The 16,979-nt window shown below is 47.9% G+C and overlaps 1 protein-coding gene across 11 annotated transcripts in view; it reads left to right on the forward strand.

The window, feature by feature from the left end:
• The window catches only part of Plekha7 (pleckstrin homology domain containing A7), a 189,368-nt gene that overhangs the window by 58,002 nt on the left and 114,387 nt on the right, over positions 1-16,979 (forward strand). The window contains exon 1 of one of the 11 annotated variants that reach the window (XM_060366981.1): positions 16,109-16,471. The exons of 8 other annotated variants lie outside the window; for them this stretch is intronic. In XM_060366981.1, the coding sequence (XP_060222964.1) occupies positions 16,392-16,471 (80 nt within the window). In that variant the 5' untranslated portion in view covers positions 16,109-16,391. Of the gene's footprint in view, positions 1-16,108; positions 16,472-16,979 lie in introns of those variants that run through there. 2 more of the 11 variants (XM_060366986.1, XM_021647381.2) reach the window with 2 other exon arrangements.

Genomic DNA, 16,979 nt, shown 5'->3' on the forward strand with positions numbered 1-16,979 from the left:
TATATACACACACATAAATATATATACATATATATGTGTACATGACTTTTTTGTTTATATAAAATCTAGAATCTACAAATTAGAGAAAACATATCTATCCTTCTGAACCTGACTTATTTTACCTTTTGTGTTGCTCATTTTTGAGACAGTGTGTGTGTGTGTGTGTGTTTGAGTGTGTTTGAGGCACCATGCCTTGTGCGCGCGCACACACACACACACACACACACACACACACCTCCCAGGCTGGTCTAGAACTTGTGATTTTCCTACCAGGTGCTGGTAATTACAAAGAGGTATGCTCTGCAGGGAAGGATGACCTGGAATCTCCAGATCCTCCCTGGCCTGTACCTCCCAAGTTCTGGGATGACAGGCTTGCACCACCTCCTCCAGCTTATTGTGTTTATTTTATTTTATTTTGTGTTTTTAAGACAGGGTTTCTCTTCTCTGTATAGCCTTGACTGTCCTGGAACTTACACCGTAGACCAGCCTGGCCTCAGAGAGATCCTCCTGCCTCTGCCTCCCAAGTTGCTGGGATTAAAGGCATACATCATCACCACCTGGCTCACAGTTCATATTTTAAATGTCTTCAGGTAATTATACTTTTGTGGCTGTTTGGGATTCCTGGACTCTAAGTCTACTGGGCTGGGAAGAGAGATTGGTGCTCATGGGTGATCTCCTAGTCACTGGTCACCAAGTGTGAATATCTGATAAGAACTGGGGTGCAAGCAGCCCCCTAGGTGACCTCTGAACATGAAGGGTTAACAGTCTTCTGCTTGGTATAAAAATCTCTCTTCCCAGTCTTGCTCCTGCCCCAGAACTTAATCAGAACCACCACATCATAGCTTTCATCTTTTAAATCTGCAGTTGATTTAATAGGATTTAATGTTGTAAAATAAGGAGCGAGAGCCAGAGCTTTGGCTCAGCAGCAAATTCCTGAGTTTCACAAATCCTCTGACTTTGGGGTTTGGGAATGTGGCTCAGTTGGTAGAGTACTTGCTTAGCACACATGAGAACAAGGCTATACCTACAATCCTAGGACTCAAGAGAAGGAGGAGAATCAAAAGTTCAAGCCACCCTGGGCTACAAGAGACTTGACCTTTAAGAAAAGGAGAAAGACCAGGTGTCGAAGGCCTTTAATCCCAGCACTCAGAAGGCAGAGGCACACTGTGAGTTCCAGGTCAGCCAGAAACCCTTTCTCAAAAAACAAAAACCAAAGAGAGTGAAAGGAAAGGGAAAGGGCCTGGGGAAGTGGCTCAATAATTATTGTTCTTGCAGAGGACAAAGGTTTGGTTCCCAGCACCCTCATTGGATCACAACCACTTGTAACTCCTGCTCTAAGGGATCGATCCCATGCCCTCATCTTGCCTCTGCACACTGCTGCACATGTGTGCACACACACGGAGTCATACACATACATATCAATAAGTAATAAAGTAAATCTTAAGAACAAAAGGCAGCCTATAACTGCGAGCTGTATTTTCCCACGTCCAGTGGAGGGAGGAGCTAGCTATGTGCATTGAACCGTCCGCCTTGAAAGCTTCAGATCTGTGCTGTCCGAAAACTTACAGTAGCCTCAGAGTGGCCGTGACTACTAGAGTTCAACTGGTCTGGATAGAGATGTGCTATGAATGTGAACTAGCACCCTAGATTCATCCCAAAGACTCAACACCTAAAATAAATAAGTAAATAAGGTATCAGAGTTTTATCCTGATCATGTGTTGAAAGTTACAATTTTTTACTATGGTTCAAGTAAAATACATTAAAACTATTTTTATTTTTATTTTTATGTTGAAAATGTGGTTCCTTGCAGATTTGTGACCTTCTGCTTTGTCACACTGCCAAGCTGGTTTCTTTTGTCAGCTTGGGGAACCTATTAAAAGGTCAACAGTAAGGGCTGGAGAGATGGCTCTTGCAGAAGATCCAAGTTGGGTTCCCAGCACCCAGGATGGGTGTCAGCTGTCTGTAATTTCAGTTCCGGAGGACCCAACATCTTCTGGCTTCTGTGGGTAACTGCCCTCACATGTCCATATCTATTCAGACACACATGTGTGCTAACAAAGCTAAAAACAAATCTTTTGTTTAGAGACCGTCTCTCTGTGTAGCTCTGTTTGTCCTAGAACTTACTAGGTAGACCAGACAAACCTTGAGCTCACAGCTGTCCTCCTGCCTCTGCCTTCCGAGTGCTGGGATTAAAGGTGCACACCACAACTGGCAACTGATAATGTGTGTTCCCCTGGTGCTGCTGAGTGATGTTTTTGTCCCCAGGCTCTCTGGGTCTGCTTTGGAAAGGCAGGTTTTGAACTTGAGGCAGGCATCCAGAGAGGCTCTTCTGAGCCATTTAACTTGACATTCAACATCAGCAGTGCTGTTATCACTGGCACTTTCTGTGAAGTGGGAATTTTATGAAGTCTGACTTAAGGGTATTTAGCAGTGCCTTGCTCAGACGGGAGCTTTATTGCAGTGCTGTAGAGCCTTTTTAGAGTCCGTTTTTATTTTATGTAGGAGCGCTTTGCCTGCATGTGCATGGATGCGCAATGGGTGTGTGCTCCTGTTGCCCCGGGGGTCAGAAGAGGGTGGGATACCTTGAGCCTGGAGTTGGAGCCAGTTGTGAGCTGCCCAGTGGGTCTGTCAACCCCGGGCTTCAGTCGTTGCCTTTTTGTCTGCAGAGACCTCTTTCCAGGCCCCAGATTCCTTTTAAAACTGTGGCTTGGGGTAAAACTACTCTGTGTTTCTGAACTCCCCTCTTTCCCCTTCCTTAGTATCTTTGGCTGTCTCTCTGGCATTCTGTGGCCCTCTCTTTCCCTGTTTGGAGATTACAGTGGGAATGCTGTCTGAACACTCCCCCAGCAGGGATGAGAAGCCCCACTCAGTGCGTAAGTGGCAGCTGGGCAGTGCGTGCCACTGCCCTGCCTTCTTGTCAGGTGCCCAGCACCCTGAGCGTTCTCCTCTGAAGTGGCCAGCTGTTCTGTGCCTGAGGCAGGTTGAAGAATACGAGAAATAAAATGGATGCCAGAGGTGTAGAAGTTGTTGACAGTAAAAGCAAGGCCGGAGATCAGGGCCCTGCCTTAGCAGTTTATATGCCCTGACATGAGTCCTTCTTGCTCAGCTCTTCCTCCTGAGGTCTGGCTAAGGAGTGGATCACTTCTGTATGGAGTGAGGTAGAGTCTAAACTCCGGAATTCAAATTTGTATTCAGCCATGTATTCAGCTTTGAGAAAGCCATACTTAAAGCAGTGTGGCTCATTTTTCTTGTCTTTAGAATAAGGAGAGATTAATTGGGCTCAGATATATTTTGTTGTCCTTCCTTTTTGTTCGAGACAGGGTCTCTACATAGCCCAGGCTATCCTGGAATTCACTACATAGACCAAGCTGGCCTTGAACTCAGAGCTCTGCCTGCCTCTGAGTCTAAAGGCATACCCTGATGGACCTGGCTTGTTTTTGTTTATAAGACAGGATCTTATATAGTCCAGAGTGGCCTCTGTCTCTCTCTATAGCCAAGAATGACCTTGAACTTCTGATCCATTTGCCTCTACCTCCTAAATGCTGAGATTATGGACCTGGGCCACCATGCCTGGTTTGTATGGTGTCATGTCTTAAACACAGGGCGTAGAGCATGGCAGGCAAGCATTCCACCAGCTCAGCCACATCTCTAGCCTCTGAGTAGGTATACATGAGACCCTAGAGTGTAGAGGAGCTCTGGAGACACTGGGTTCATGCGGTGAGTGCACTTTATCGCGTGTCCTCTTCAAAAGCTGCCTGCAGCACAGCAGCGGACAAAGCTGTAGAGGCTCCTCAGCAGCGATTCTCAACCTGTGGCTCAAGATCCCTTTGGGGGTCCAATGACCCTTTCACGGGGTTGCATATCAGATGATTTCATAACAGGAGTGCACTACCAACGTTACAGATACGAAACAGCTACAAAAATAGTGGTTCGGTTGGGCGCCACTACAACATGAGGAACTGAATTAAAGGGTCACAGCATTAGGACGGTTGAGAACCACTGCCTTAGAGAGAGGGAGAGAGGTCCTTCCTCAGAGGAGCAGTAGGTACTGCTTTTGGCCTTTTACCAGCGTGGCTTTGTTTTCTATGTATCAGGCTTTGATATGAGTATTTTTTTGGTAAGGTTGTACTGCTAAACAGAACAAAATAGAAACCTGTTTCTTTTTTTTTTTTAATTGAGTGCAATTTTATGTGTTTGCATGTGTCTATGTGTGTTTGTGTGTGTGAATGTCTTTCTCAATTGTTCTCTGTGTTATCTCTCCCTGCCCCATCAAGGTTTGTCTGTATTGTCCTGTCTTGGAACTTGTTCTCTAAACCAGGCTGGCCTCGAACTCAGAGATCCACCTGCCTCTGCCTTCTGAGTGCTGGGATTAAAGGAGTGCACTGCTATGCCGGGTTACTGCCTTATTCTGAATCAGGGTCTCTCACTGATCTTGGAGCACGTGGATTGGCTGGACTGGTTATCAGGTGCACTGTGCGATCCTCCTGTCTCCCCCTCGCTGCAGTGGCAGTACAGGTGTACCCAGCCTTTCACATGGTTGTTGGGGGTTTAAGCACAGGTCCTCATTCTTGCAGGGCCCCAAACCTCGGGTCTCAAGCATAGTTCTGCCCCCTTTCCTGAGCAACCTCAAGCAAATTTCCCGGAGCTCAGAGGCCCTCTTTTTTTCATGCATAAAAAGGCAGTCAATAATACTTGTGCAAAGGAGAGTGAGAAAGAAATGCTGTCTTAAATGAGCCGAAGCCTGTAAGCCCTTGGCATGTGCTCAGCTCATGGCATGTGCTCCTAAATAGTAGCTACTTGCACTACTTCTAGTTCCAGAGATTCTAAGTCAGTGATTTCAAATTATAAATGCCACAGGCTACTGGAAGGGAGATAATACGTCTCCCTCTCCGTGGTCTTGTGGTTCTTGAGTGCCTTGGAAACAGTTGCCTTCTTCAGAGAAGACAGCGGAAATCCACACGAGGGCTGTCAGGGGATGTGGGCTTTCCTGAGGATGGAGGAGTCTCATCAGCCCAACTGGGTTTCCATGTGGGCGCCCTACAGAGACTCAGCCTTGTGCTTCTTCTGAAGGCTGCATCCAGCTCTCATGTGTTGGCATTAACTTTTAACCCAGCTGTGTAAAGGCATTCTGGGTGCTCATTTCTGATGAGACCTCATGTGTTCAGGACGCACAGATGCAGATGTGCACTTTTCTGAAGGGCACCTGCGATCTCAAGGGGATGTGTGTCGCCTTGCCTTGCTCCTAAGACACATTTTCCTCCTGGGTGTATTTTTTTTTTTTTAATGAATTGTTTCATTTTTAGTTAGTTTACAGAATAACAGGTTTTGTTATGCCATTTCCATACGTGTGAATCATTAACATTGTCCTTTGCTCACAGCCCCTGTCACAGTACCCGGCTCCTTCTTTCATTTTGTTTTGAGAGATTTCCTGATGCAGCCTGGGCTGATCTCAAACTCCTGATCTTCCTGTTTTGGCCTTCTGAGTAGTGGGATTGCGGGTGCTCACCACCATGCCCAGTCTTGCTGGAGTTGTTTCTTGGAGCCAGGCAGCAGGTGGAGCTGACCAAGAAATATGCCTCTTCTTGGTGGGATGCTTTACCTGGAAGACAACTGGCTGCTGGTGCCTCTTCGGCTTAAACTCCCTTTCATGAAGAGAGCCCACATTCGTGGAGGAGCCAGCAAGTGCCTGGAGCTTTGGGAAGCCACAGAGGGCTTTTAATTCTGCTTCAGTCAGTTGACCACCTTGGACTTACCTATAGCGAAGATTCCTTTATCTTTCTCCTTTTTTTCCCCCTTTGGTGTTAGAGATCAAACTTAGAGCTTTGTGTATCCTGGGTAAGTGCTCTACCACTGAGCTATATCCCTGGCCCAAGCTATTTTAAAGATGGCAATGATCTTAATTTTAAACACTGATTGATTATATCAGGCAGTTTATTTAGTTTTGAAAGAGCCACCTGAAGATACAATGCCCCTGACAGCCAGCAGGGGGCAGGAGAGAGGAGCTATCCCATCCCCACACACCTGTGTTCCAGGCACTGTGCTGGAGCCAAAGACACAGGGAGCCTCGTCTTGTAACAAGCCAACAGGGTGACTGCTCAGCCCCCCAGAGGGAAGCTCTAAGCTCTGGGTGCTTATGAAGGAGACAGGCCGACACAGACCATTTTCCTGATGGCCCTGCCCTCAGTTCTTCCTGCCCACCCCGTGTTTGGCTTGGCACACTTGGGCCTGTCTGCGTTCTTCCGGTTCCCAATTCACTTCTCCGGCCTTATCTGGGTCACAGCAGATCTGGGTGCCAGTGTAGTGCAGCTGGTCTTTTCTGCTCACCACAGTCAGTTTTCTCTGCCAGGGCATTTTCTTCATCCCTAGGCCCTCCCAGGGTAGAGCCTGCCCTGTGGAGTCTTTGCTTTGTGTGACCTGACCGCATGTGACCTGGCCTGTAAACCCGTGGTGACTGAGTACACACTCTGACTAGCCTAGAGAACTTAATCTCTGTCTCCCAGCTCATTTTACCTCCGGTGCCCTTCATAGTGTCAGCAGCAATGTCTACTTCAGGCAGTGGTGGTGTACCTGCAGGTGGCCCCGGGCCTGGGATGGGCTTGCTGTTCACATTGTCCCTATTTGCCACAAGGAGGGAGACCGAGGCACAAGGAGGGAACCTCTGTGCTGAAGGTCACATCGCTGGAAGTGCTCTGAAGTTTGTCAGGACATGGCCATATTCTCTCTGTATGCTTCTCTGAGCCTAGGCCCGAGCCACTGCTTATCCCGTGGCTGTCACAGCCTCTCAGTAGGGGATATTTTTTTGGCGGGGGGGGGGGGAGCAGATTTTCAGCGCTTCTGACAGCTGCTGAGTTCTGGCCTCTCCAGTCTGGGGAGAAGAAAGCCCACACCTGGGGCTGGCAGAGTACTCAGAACGCATTCTCCCTGGCCTCTGCATGTGGTGAATGTGTTTATTGCACTTGTCACACCGTCTCCTGAAGTGCAGGCGCATTAAAGATGGATATTACTTTCATAAAAGCCGCTAGGGAGAAAGGGAGAGGAGAGACAGTTTGGGTATCTGAAGGAATAATTGGATTTATCCAGTAATTGTGGGAGGTGACAGTATGTCAGGAAGTGCATCGGATGGTGCTGTGGGTCTGGATTTGTCAGGCATGTGTTTTTAATTACTTTGTCTCTGTTGTCATTATTTTAATAGAGACCTAATTTTGAGAATGGGGTTCATTATTTAATTAAACTTTATTCAACAGGGTTGGCAAACGAGCGGGCCTTATGGCTCAGTGCTGCCCTCTAGTGTGTACTGCATAGATTGTCAGTATATATTTCAAATTGTCTCAAGCATCAATTGATGCTTCTACGAAGTTGCCATTACTCAGGACAAACATAAGCATCTGTCATCACTGTGTGCTTAAGGAGTGCCAAGACACCTGTTCTAGTGGCTTCTGGTGATTCACAAATGCCAGGCAGAAATCATCCTTTTCCTTTGATCCCTGGAGAAGGAGCCTCGTCACAAACACATGCAGCCTGCCTGCACATGGGATTGGGATAATTGCTGCCTGCAGGTTTGTTAGAGAAGACGGGTCCCTGAGGAGGGGCCCTGGTGGTGTTTGTACATAAGACGAGGTGTTTGGTTCTATCTTGGGCCCGCTAGGCTCAGGAAGTGTTTTGGCTCGAGATGGTATTGAGAAAATGTCATAATTTTTAGGCCTGCAAAGTTGTGCTGCCAGGCTGCTGTTTGCTTCACATTCACCAGCTTGTGTCTACGCTCAGAGAGCCTGTTGGGAAGAGCAGCAGGCTCAGAAGAGGACAGGCAGAACCCAGACTCCGCCACCATGGATTCAGATTGCGGCTGTGCTTCCATGCTCCCCGCACGGCTTTGACGGGTCTCCTCGGAAGATGAAGTAGCTGGTGTGGAGTTGGTGTTCTTGTGTGATTGGCGGCACCGTTACGAAGTCACTACAAAGATGTAGTGAATGGTGTTTACTCCCTTCTCCCTAGATTACTGCTGAGGTGCTTAAGGAGAGGGAGGAAATAACAGGGGGCTAAATATACACCGAATTTGTTTGTTGTTTGTTTGTTTTGAGATCCAGCCTCACTGTGAACATCAGGCTGGCCTCTAGCTCTTATAGATCCACCGGCCTCGGTCTCCCAAGTGCTGGGATTTTAAAGGTGCTGGCCTTCACACCTTGTCCAGACCTGTGTTTTCCTTTTAAACACAAACAGATCAAACTATTAAGAGTATTTTATGTGCTAATTAGGGCATTTCCTCTTTCTAATCTTTAATTACCCTCTGCATGAACAGCCTTTATTGATAAGATGGCTCTGACAGCCTGACATCCGGGATTGTGGCAACTGTGCTTTCTTTGCTCATTTCTTTCTTCATCCTGTTCCGCAGTGGATTCTAAGCAGCCTGTAGTAAAGGACAAAAATGACTTAAAAAAACAAAACACAAGACTACATCCAGTTAGGAAGCCCCAGGGGACAGCAGGGTGGGAGCAGTACCTTAGGCCGAAGCACACACACTTGTGGAAGGATGTATGAAAACATGGCTGTCTGATGTGCCCAATAGTCCAGCTGGATCTCAGAAGTCGCATTGCCCAGAACCCCTTCCCAACCTCTAGCACATTCTCTCTTCCTGAGAGCCCAGGGGGATGTCAAGAGGAAATTGTTTTATCAGGCCACACGCTGTGACCTGGTGGCAGCTGGGCATTTGGAAGATGCCATGGCATTCCAACTATAAAAAGTTACCTAAAATAAGTTCCCCATGGAACTTATTTTAGGTAACTTTTTATAGTTACAACAGGCAGGCCCTTGCAAGTGGCTCCAGGGACTTACACTCTGGTGGGCTGCAGTGATACAGGGACCGAAAAAGGGGAGTGTTGAAGTGGAAGGGATGCTGGGTGATAACCTTGTGCCCCAGGGCCAGAGTGAATTATGCTGCTTTCTGGACATCACCAGGTCGATTGCTGCTGCTGGGGCTCCTGGGAAGCTGGCCCAAAGCATGGAGCTGTAGATCTTGCTGGGTCACAAAGGGTAGGCCAGGTAGGTGCCGAGTCCTTGCTTACCACAATCAGCCAGAGGTCCATAGCCAGGAGAGCCACTGTCCTCACCTTCCCACTGTTACCCAGCTCCTGCTGCTGCTCGCTGCTTCTGTGACTTCTCCATTCTCACAGATGTGCTAGACACATCTGGCTCATATGGATTTGAACTCCCCTTTTGCCCCACACCTCCCTTTTCTCAGCCTGGAACCTGGAAGTAGCCTTGTTTGTTTTTATTTTTGCTTTGTCCCTGTACATCCCGCCCATAAGCCTGAGAGTTAGTTCTAGCTTCAGGCCATTGGGCCAGCTCCCACCCTGTCTTCCTGTACTGCTGTAGGGCCTCTTCGCCTTTCCCTGCTTTTCCCCATTTGTGCGTTTTCACTGGCGCTGCCCACAATCTGGGTTAGTTATTACCTTATTTCACTATGCCTTGGTTTCACTGTGTGAAATCAGGGCAGCAATAGGGCTCGTACCAGAAAGCTTTCGGGAGGATTAAAGTCCTTCACACACGCAGAGTTCTTAGCACAGCTCAGCACACACAGCTAAGCACTGAATAAATAGTGGATTCTTACTTGTTGCCACTGATTTCCAGGCCATTCTCTGTACTGAAGCTACAGAAACCTTTGTAAGAAACGAATTTGATCTTGTCTCTTATAGTCCTTCCCCTGAGTTCCCACAAGGTATTCCGTGGCCGTAGGTACCTTCCACTAATGTGCCTTCCTGCCTTTCCACAGGCTACCAGGTGCCCGCCCCCCATGCAGTATTTCCTTGCCAGGGACCCGTAGTTTCTTCCAACCTCTTTTTATGTCTGGACCAATCTTCTTTAGAGCCCTGCTCGAGTGCCATAGCTTAGCTCTTCAATGATGCCCTTCTGACCTCACATGCCCCGCTCTTCTCTATTCTGTCACGACTGTATCCCCTGTGCTTTCTGTGCTTTCCTTGGAGGAGCCCTAATCAGCACTTAACAGTGGTTGAATAATGGCAACACCACTTCTCTTTTTCCCCTAGATTTTATTTTACTATTTTATGTGTATGAGTGTTTTGCCTGTGTATATGTCTGTGTGCCACATGCATGCTTGGTACCTGAGGAGGTGGTGAGCTTCCATGTGGGTACAGGGACTCGAACTCCAGTCCTTTGTAGAAACGGGTGCTCTTAACTGAGCCAACTCTCCAGCTCCTTGTTTCCTGTGTCCCTCACATTTACCCAGTCATTTCCAGTCCTTATAACCCTACAGTAGGGACTTTAAATCCTGTTTCAGAGTTGAAGAAATGGGACTCCGAGAAGAAAAAACCAACTGATACCAGGTCACCGAGCTGTGAAGAGAATGCGCCTACACTTTACTCGGGTCCCAGTCTGTGGATTTTTAGATACCATCCATAGTGAGATGAGAGAGTTCTTTCCTGGTTGTAGGTGCCAGCTGATACTATGCCAATGTCAGGAGCACCCTGTCCCCATTTGAAAGTGAATAGTCTTCCATTCCTGTGGTTTTTGGGCATCTACCACACTGTAGTCTTGTGTGGGGTAAGAGCTCATGAGAGGCACCCGTTAAGAGTCTATTAGCTTTGATTAGGAACTGGTCCAAGACTACCTGTATGATCACTGCTAAGGGTGGTCCATGTGTTAGCACTAAATTTTTCTAAACTTACAAAGTTTCATAGCTGGGCTCCAAGCTGTGAGTAGCCAAATCACTGGATGGCCAGGCTACTGCAGACGCCAGCTGGGAACAGCATAAATGGTAGAAAGCAGCATATGCAGGTCCTGGATTTGAGCCTCAACACCCCCACAACAGTATACAAACAAGCAACTAAACGTCGTATGAATAGAACAGGTGCTGGGTTCTGGACTCACTCTAGACCTTTCATTTTAGATTATGTGGGGTTAAGTCTCTGGACCTACACTTTTAACCCCGAGTTATTCCAGCCAAAGTGGAAGGTCATACTCAATGGCAGTGTGTGTTTTGTAGCTAACCAGATGTTTTGTGTCTTTTTTTCCTTCAATTTAAAATATTTATGTATATATTGGCTCCAGTGTGTGTATGTTATGTGAGTGCAGGTATCTATGGAGTCCAGAAGAGGGTGTCAGATCCTCTGGAGCTTTTGAGCTGCCTAGCACGGGTACTGGGAACCAAACTTGAGCCTCCTGCAAGAGCAGTAAGTGCTCTTTAGCACTGAAACATCTCCCCAGCCCCCTTAGTTATTAATTTTTATCAATACTCTTTATTTGGGTGGTTTTTTGTTTTCTGATCATGGGGCAGAAAGCTGTTTCACCGTGGGTTCCACATCTCATGGTTACTGGCTTCCTTAGTCACAGAGTTCAGTGTGTCTTCTCCTCTGTCCTGGAGTCAGCTTTCCAGCCCAGCTGAAGCCAGTTCAAAATTTGGGGTTGGTTTGTGTTTTGATACAGGGTCTCTTTGTATTGCAGCCCAGGCTGGCCTGGAGCAGCTCCTGATCGCCCTGCCTCTCCTCCCCCAGTGCTCGGATCCCAAGCCTCCCGCCAGCCCGCCTGATGTTGAGGTTTGTTTTTGTAACTTCCTTCCCAGAAACAGCTCTGGACTAATCAGAGTTCCTGGCCTTAATGGCTCAGCTTTCCTCCCCTCTGTTCTCTCTCTAAACAAAGGCTTCAAGTTTTAATAGGCACAATAACAGTAAAATTAGCTTGATTAGGCTCCAGGTGGATTTAAACTGTAAACTAATGGCATCTCTGCCTGACTCTGCTGTGCATTTTATTTTGTGCACAGGATGTGCATGTCACAGTGACTGGGGCTATGAAAGGTTGATTGAATTAAAGTGGCCAGCTTTAGATCCCGCCTCGTGGTTTTTAACTTATTATAATCTGAGAAACCTGGACCGGCAGCTTGGAGTTGAGTCTACCTTGCCTTCTGTCCTTGATTCCTGTTTGTGCTCCAAGTGTTAGCACAGCACCTTCCATCCCTGCTTATCCCGGTGGGAACCCTCTGGGTTCTTGGAGAGCTCAGAATGGGAGGTAGGGCCTGTGAGATGGCGTAGCAGGCGAAGATACCTGCTGGTAACTGTGAAGACTGGAATTTAATTCCCAGCACCTCTTGTGGTGCCCTCTCACTTCCTCATGCACATCCTGGCACACATGCCCCTCTCTCAAATAAATAAGAGTGAGGTTTTTGTTTTTTGTCTTTTTGAAGAGCAATAATTATAACTGGACACCTTTTGCTGAAAACCCACAGCTAGCAGCTCCCTTCTCTACCTGAAAGTTGGCATGTACACTCTCATTAAACAGCAGAGCTCCATGCTGGAATGCTAGCAACTGTGCCCAGGTGCTTCTTCATGTCTCCCCCAGAAGGGAACTCTGGCTGCCAGTAGGCTCTCTAGTAAGAGGAAGCGGAGGCCCGAGCAGCCACCTACTTACCAGCTGCGCCTAGTGTAGTGTGTGACTTGCTCACTAGTCTTGATCTGGTGTGTTTCGTGGCCCCCGAAGGCCTTAGAAGAGTAAGATTTTTTCCCTTTTGGATCAAGAATCTAGGTTTTATGTTTCCTGAGCACACTAAGAACCCAGAATATCAAACCTAGTATTTGAATCTTACAATAATTAGAATATAATGCTAACATTTGGGAGCAGGGGACAGAACTCTTAGCCCCTGTCCATGGCTGTTTCATTTTGGAACCTTGACTAGGTTTCTGGACATTGTTAGGAGGACAACCCAGGAGGTAAATGTAAAAATAATTTTCTTGTCAGTTTTTTCTGCGTGGTATCCTAGCGACGATGGAGTGGCTGTCCTTTGGTGTTGGGGCACCAGCTGGGACAGTGTCAGTGCTCCCCATAAGCAGGGATATGAAGGGCACAGTCACAGTTAGTCTTTTAAAAGTCGATGCAAAGGCTGGAGAGAGACTTGCTGGGTCTCGAATTTTAGCCCAGGCTTATCATAGCAATCCTCCTGCCGCAGCCCCACAAGCATTGTGATAACAGGCACACACTACCCACCCCTGGATTTTTAAAGGTTTCCTAAATTCACTTATTTTTAGCAGTGTTCTATGTTCTGATCATCAAAGTAATATGTTTATTGTAGACAAGTTAGCCAAGCCAGAAAATCTCAAGGGAAGAACTAAAAACCCACCATGTCAGCAGGTAACGATGTGTCTGCGTTATTGAGCCGTATACTAATTAGGGTCTAGAGTTAGGGGTGCAAAGTTAAAAAGAAATCATAAAATTGGACATACCCCCCACCACCATGGACAATAATTTGTGCGCACTGAAGTCTGAATACCTAGAGCTAGAAGAATAACTGACAAATTTCTACCAGAAGGCTAGGGGCAAAGTGATTCCCCTTTTAAGACAAGATCCACTCCCCAGTGGGGAGTGTGTGCGGGTGAAGGATTGAGCTGTATTTCTGTTTTCCTGGAGGGTTTGCTTCATTCTGCTTTAATATTGGGGTTTTATAGTTCTAATATGGGCTAATAGATTTACTTGTGAGGCTCTTGTGCCATTACAGAACATGTTTGCTGCAGGGAATGGGTAAAATCAGCTAGTGAGAAAAAACAAACGCCAGGCAGCTCATGGAAAGTGCTTTCCACCCACACAGTCCACCCCCACACACACAATCAAGATCGTTTGTCTTAGAATATTTTGTATATATTTTGTTTATTCTGCAGTAAGTAGTATTATATATATACACATACATTTTTTTTTTTTAAGACAAGGTCTCATTCCCAGGCTAGCCTCACACTCACAGAGCTCTGCCTGCCTCTGCCTCCTGAGGGCTGGGATTAAAGGCGTGTGCTATTACACCCAGCCCCAGGTCTGTTGTTTTTTTTTAAACTTGGACACATTTTACTGTAAGGATGTACCAGAGTGTATTAACCAGCCTCTTGGGCGTTTGGGTCATCACAGTTTGTACTGTCATGCAAATAGTGACGCCGAGAGCCCTGCGTGAATCTTTGTTTACACCCACAAGTACATTTTGTGCATAAATACTGTGGAACTGATGGGGTCACAGGAGCCGAGTGTTTTTAAGGCTTTTATTTCATATTGCCAAATTATCCCCAAGAACTCTCTATACTTTCTACAATGGGTCTATTTCCCTGCACTAAACTGGAGATTATTGAGAAGAATCTTCCACAGCATTCCTGTTCTTTATTGCTGGCCAATTTGTCTGAATGAAGGTTTTTTTTTCGTTTTTTTGTTTTCATGATGTTAGAGATCGGTGAATACTGGTGGCTGGTTTTTTTGTGGAAGGGTGGGACAGATAACGGAAGGATGAACCTGCTATCCATTTCTTTTAAACTATCCTTGATGGCCATCTAAAGATAGCATAGTAATACTTAAAGGGCTCTCACAGTTTTAACAAGTGTATTTGGTATGATTTTCAAGGTTCCTTTCTTTTTAATTAATTTTTAAAAAATTGTATATGTATAGGTATTTTGCCCGCGTGTGTGCCTGGTGCAGGAGAAGGCTAGAAGAGGGCATCATATCTAGAAATGGAATTGTAGGAGGATGTATGTTTAGGACTTAGACCTAGGCCCTTTGTGAAAGCAGTTGGTGCTCATAACTGTCTTTCTAGCCCAAGTTTCTTTATTTTTGTGTGCATGTGTGTGGACAAAAAGCTGATTCCCAGGCATGGAGGCCCACTTCTGCACAGTCATCTCCATCTGTTGGTGTGTACGTGTGGACACGTGTGCATGTGGAAGCCGGAGGTTAACACTGTCTTTCTTGATTGCTCTCCACCTTATATACTGAGGCAGCATCTCACTGAGCTGGGATGTTACTGATTCAGCTAGTCTAGCTAACTGACTTCCTTCTAGAACCTCTTCTTCACCTCCCTAGTCCTGGATCATAGGCAGACCACAACACCACCCAGCATTACATGGGTGCTGGGGATTGGAACCCAGTTTCCCCTGAGCCAGTCCTTCAGTATGATTTGTGATTTGGAAAATAGTTTGCTGACTTGTATCGTAGAGGCTATAGAAGAAGAATGGCCTTTGTATATTTTTCCAAAGGAGATGTGAGTTAAACCAATCTCTGGAGACACATTATCCTAACCCAACCCTGCACTGTAGATGGAAACTAAGACCAGAAGCAGAGCATTCCTGAAGGGCTTCACAGAATGGTGGTGGTGGCACCAGAGCCGTAAGTGAAGGTTCCCAACTCTGCTCAGTGTTTGCTCACTAAGGTGAGACAGCCATGGGTCAGGGAGAGATGAGAAAGCACTTGAGGGTCTCTGGACAGATAGCTGACTTTTTCCTGGGCCTGTGGACTGCCCCACACACCCGAGGGACGAAAGCTGATTCCCAGGCATGGAGGCCCACTTCTGTACTGTCATCTCCACCTGTTGATGGGAGCTCAAGTAAACCTTAATTACCCCTGTACTTCCTCAGCAAGCCTCTGCAGCTAGGTTGCTTCCTCCAGGCAGACTTTGTTGATTCTCAGTTAGTTTGGGGTCGCTTGCATAGCTGCCTCTGTACTTCTGTGACCGTTGTAATGAGTTTGTTCATCATTTAAGCTCTCATCCTGACCAGACTATCTGGGCTCTGAGTGAAGGAACTTTATCCTCTGTGTGTTGCTGCAGGCACATTTCTGAGCTTTATTTTTATTTGAATATTTAGATGCTAATGAATGAATTAGAAGTGTGTGTGGGTTGCTGGGTGGTCCTGTTTCCGGCTGCCTGCAGGAGCAGAAGCGAAGTCCCTTATTACCAAGGACACTGAGAGAAGAAAAACACATTTGGGGCTGCCAAAGCCAGAGGGTACGGCCTGACAGTGGGACTCTTAGGGTCCAGGGGTCAGCAGCCACATATAACCCAAGTATTCTTTCCTGGCTTACCGGAATCAGCTGGGCAATTCCCTAGGTGTTGTTAAAACAGAGCTTCCAGAAACATTGTGTGGAAGAGAATTCAAGGTCAGGGCTCTCAGAAGGCTTTTGGTGGTGCATGGGCATCACACCCCGTCCCCTACCGCTTGGCCCTTGCAGTTGATGGGTGCTTGCTGCAAGGACTTGGCAGGGCTATTGGTAGCTGGCTGAGCTCCAGAGCGCCGCAGTGGTGAGGCCGCAGGTCCTGCCCTCCCCGCGCGCTTGCCTCCCTCCCTCCCCTCCTCCATCTCAGCCTCCTCCAGCTTGCAGCATCCTCTGCGAGGAAAGGAATGTGCCAGTCTGGGACGCGCCGTCCTGGCCGCGCAGCAGCACCTAAGGCGCCCTCTGGACTGCTAGGGGCTGGCGCCGGGCGCTGCGCGGCGCGCTTGGGTCGGCGCTGATGTCAAGTGGGTGTGGGCTCTTCTCAAAGGCCCAGGAGAGGACAAGGAGGGCGCACGATGCGCCGAGGGCGCGTGGAGGCCTGGGCACATTCCCTGCCCCAAAGCTGTTGACCGGTGGCCCACTGGGGCCGGAGCGGGTGCATGGAACCTTGGCGCTGCCCGCCCCGGGATGCGCACCACGCTGCCCTGGGGTGCTGGGAAGAGCCGCGGGCAGCCTGCAGGTGTGTGCACGCACGAACTTTCGGGCAGGACTCTGGGATCGTGGGCTGTGGTCTGGTGCTTTGTGTCTGGGTGCGGCGGGTTGGGAGAATTCAGCCGGCCCCTGGCTAATCTCCCCTTGGGAAGGGCGCGCCGGTAGCTGCCCAGCAGGGTTAAGAATCGCGTCTCCAAGTCCTGCCTGTGCTCATGGTAACAGGATTCTCTCTCTGCAGACCGCATGAATTTCCAAAATCGCTGGTGGTGCGTGGGAACTGGGAAGCCCCAGAGGCATGGGATCTGCGGGTCTGGGGCTGGTTCCGAAGGAGGCGGGCGGTAGCCAGTGTTTCTGCACAGGGTCGGCGGTCCCACCTCTCCGCCCTCCCAGAGTCCTTTCTTTTCTTGTGCGAAAAGCCAAAAGCTGGCTGTGGAAAGGTCAGGGGTCAGCCCCTTGTGAGTGACATCTCAGGTGTCTGACACATCTTCCTAGAGGAAGGCAGAGGGCTTTGTTCCAGGCTCTCTTTGCACCCAAAG

Source organism: Meriones unguiculatus, chromosome 14, assembly GCF_030254825.1.
Source record: "Meriones unguiculatus strain TT.TT164.6M chromosome 14, Bangor_MerUng_6.1, whole genome shotgun sequence".
Lineage (NCBI taxonomy): Eukaryota > Metazoa > Chordata > Mammalia > Rodentia > Muridae > Meriones > Meriones unguiculatus.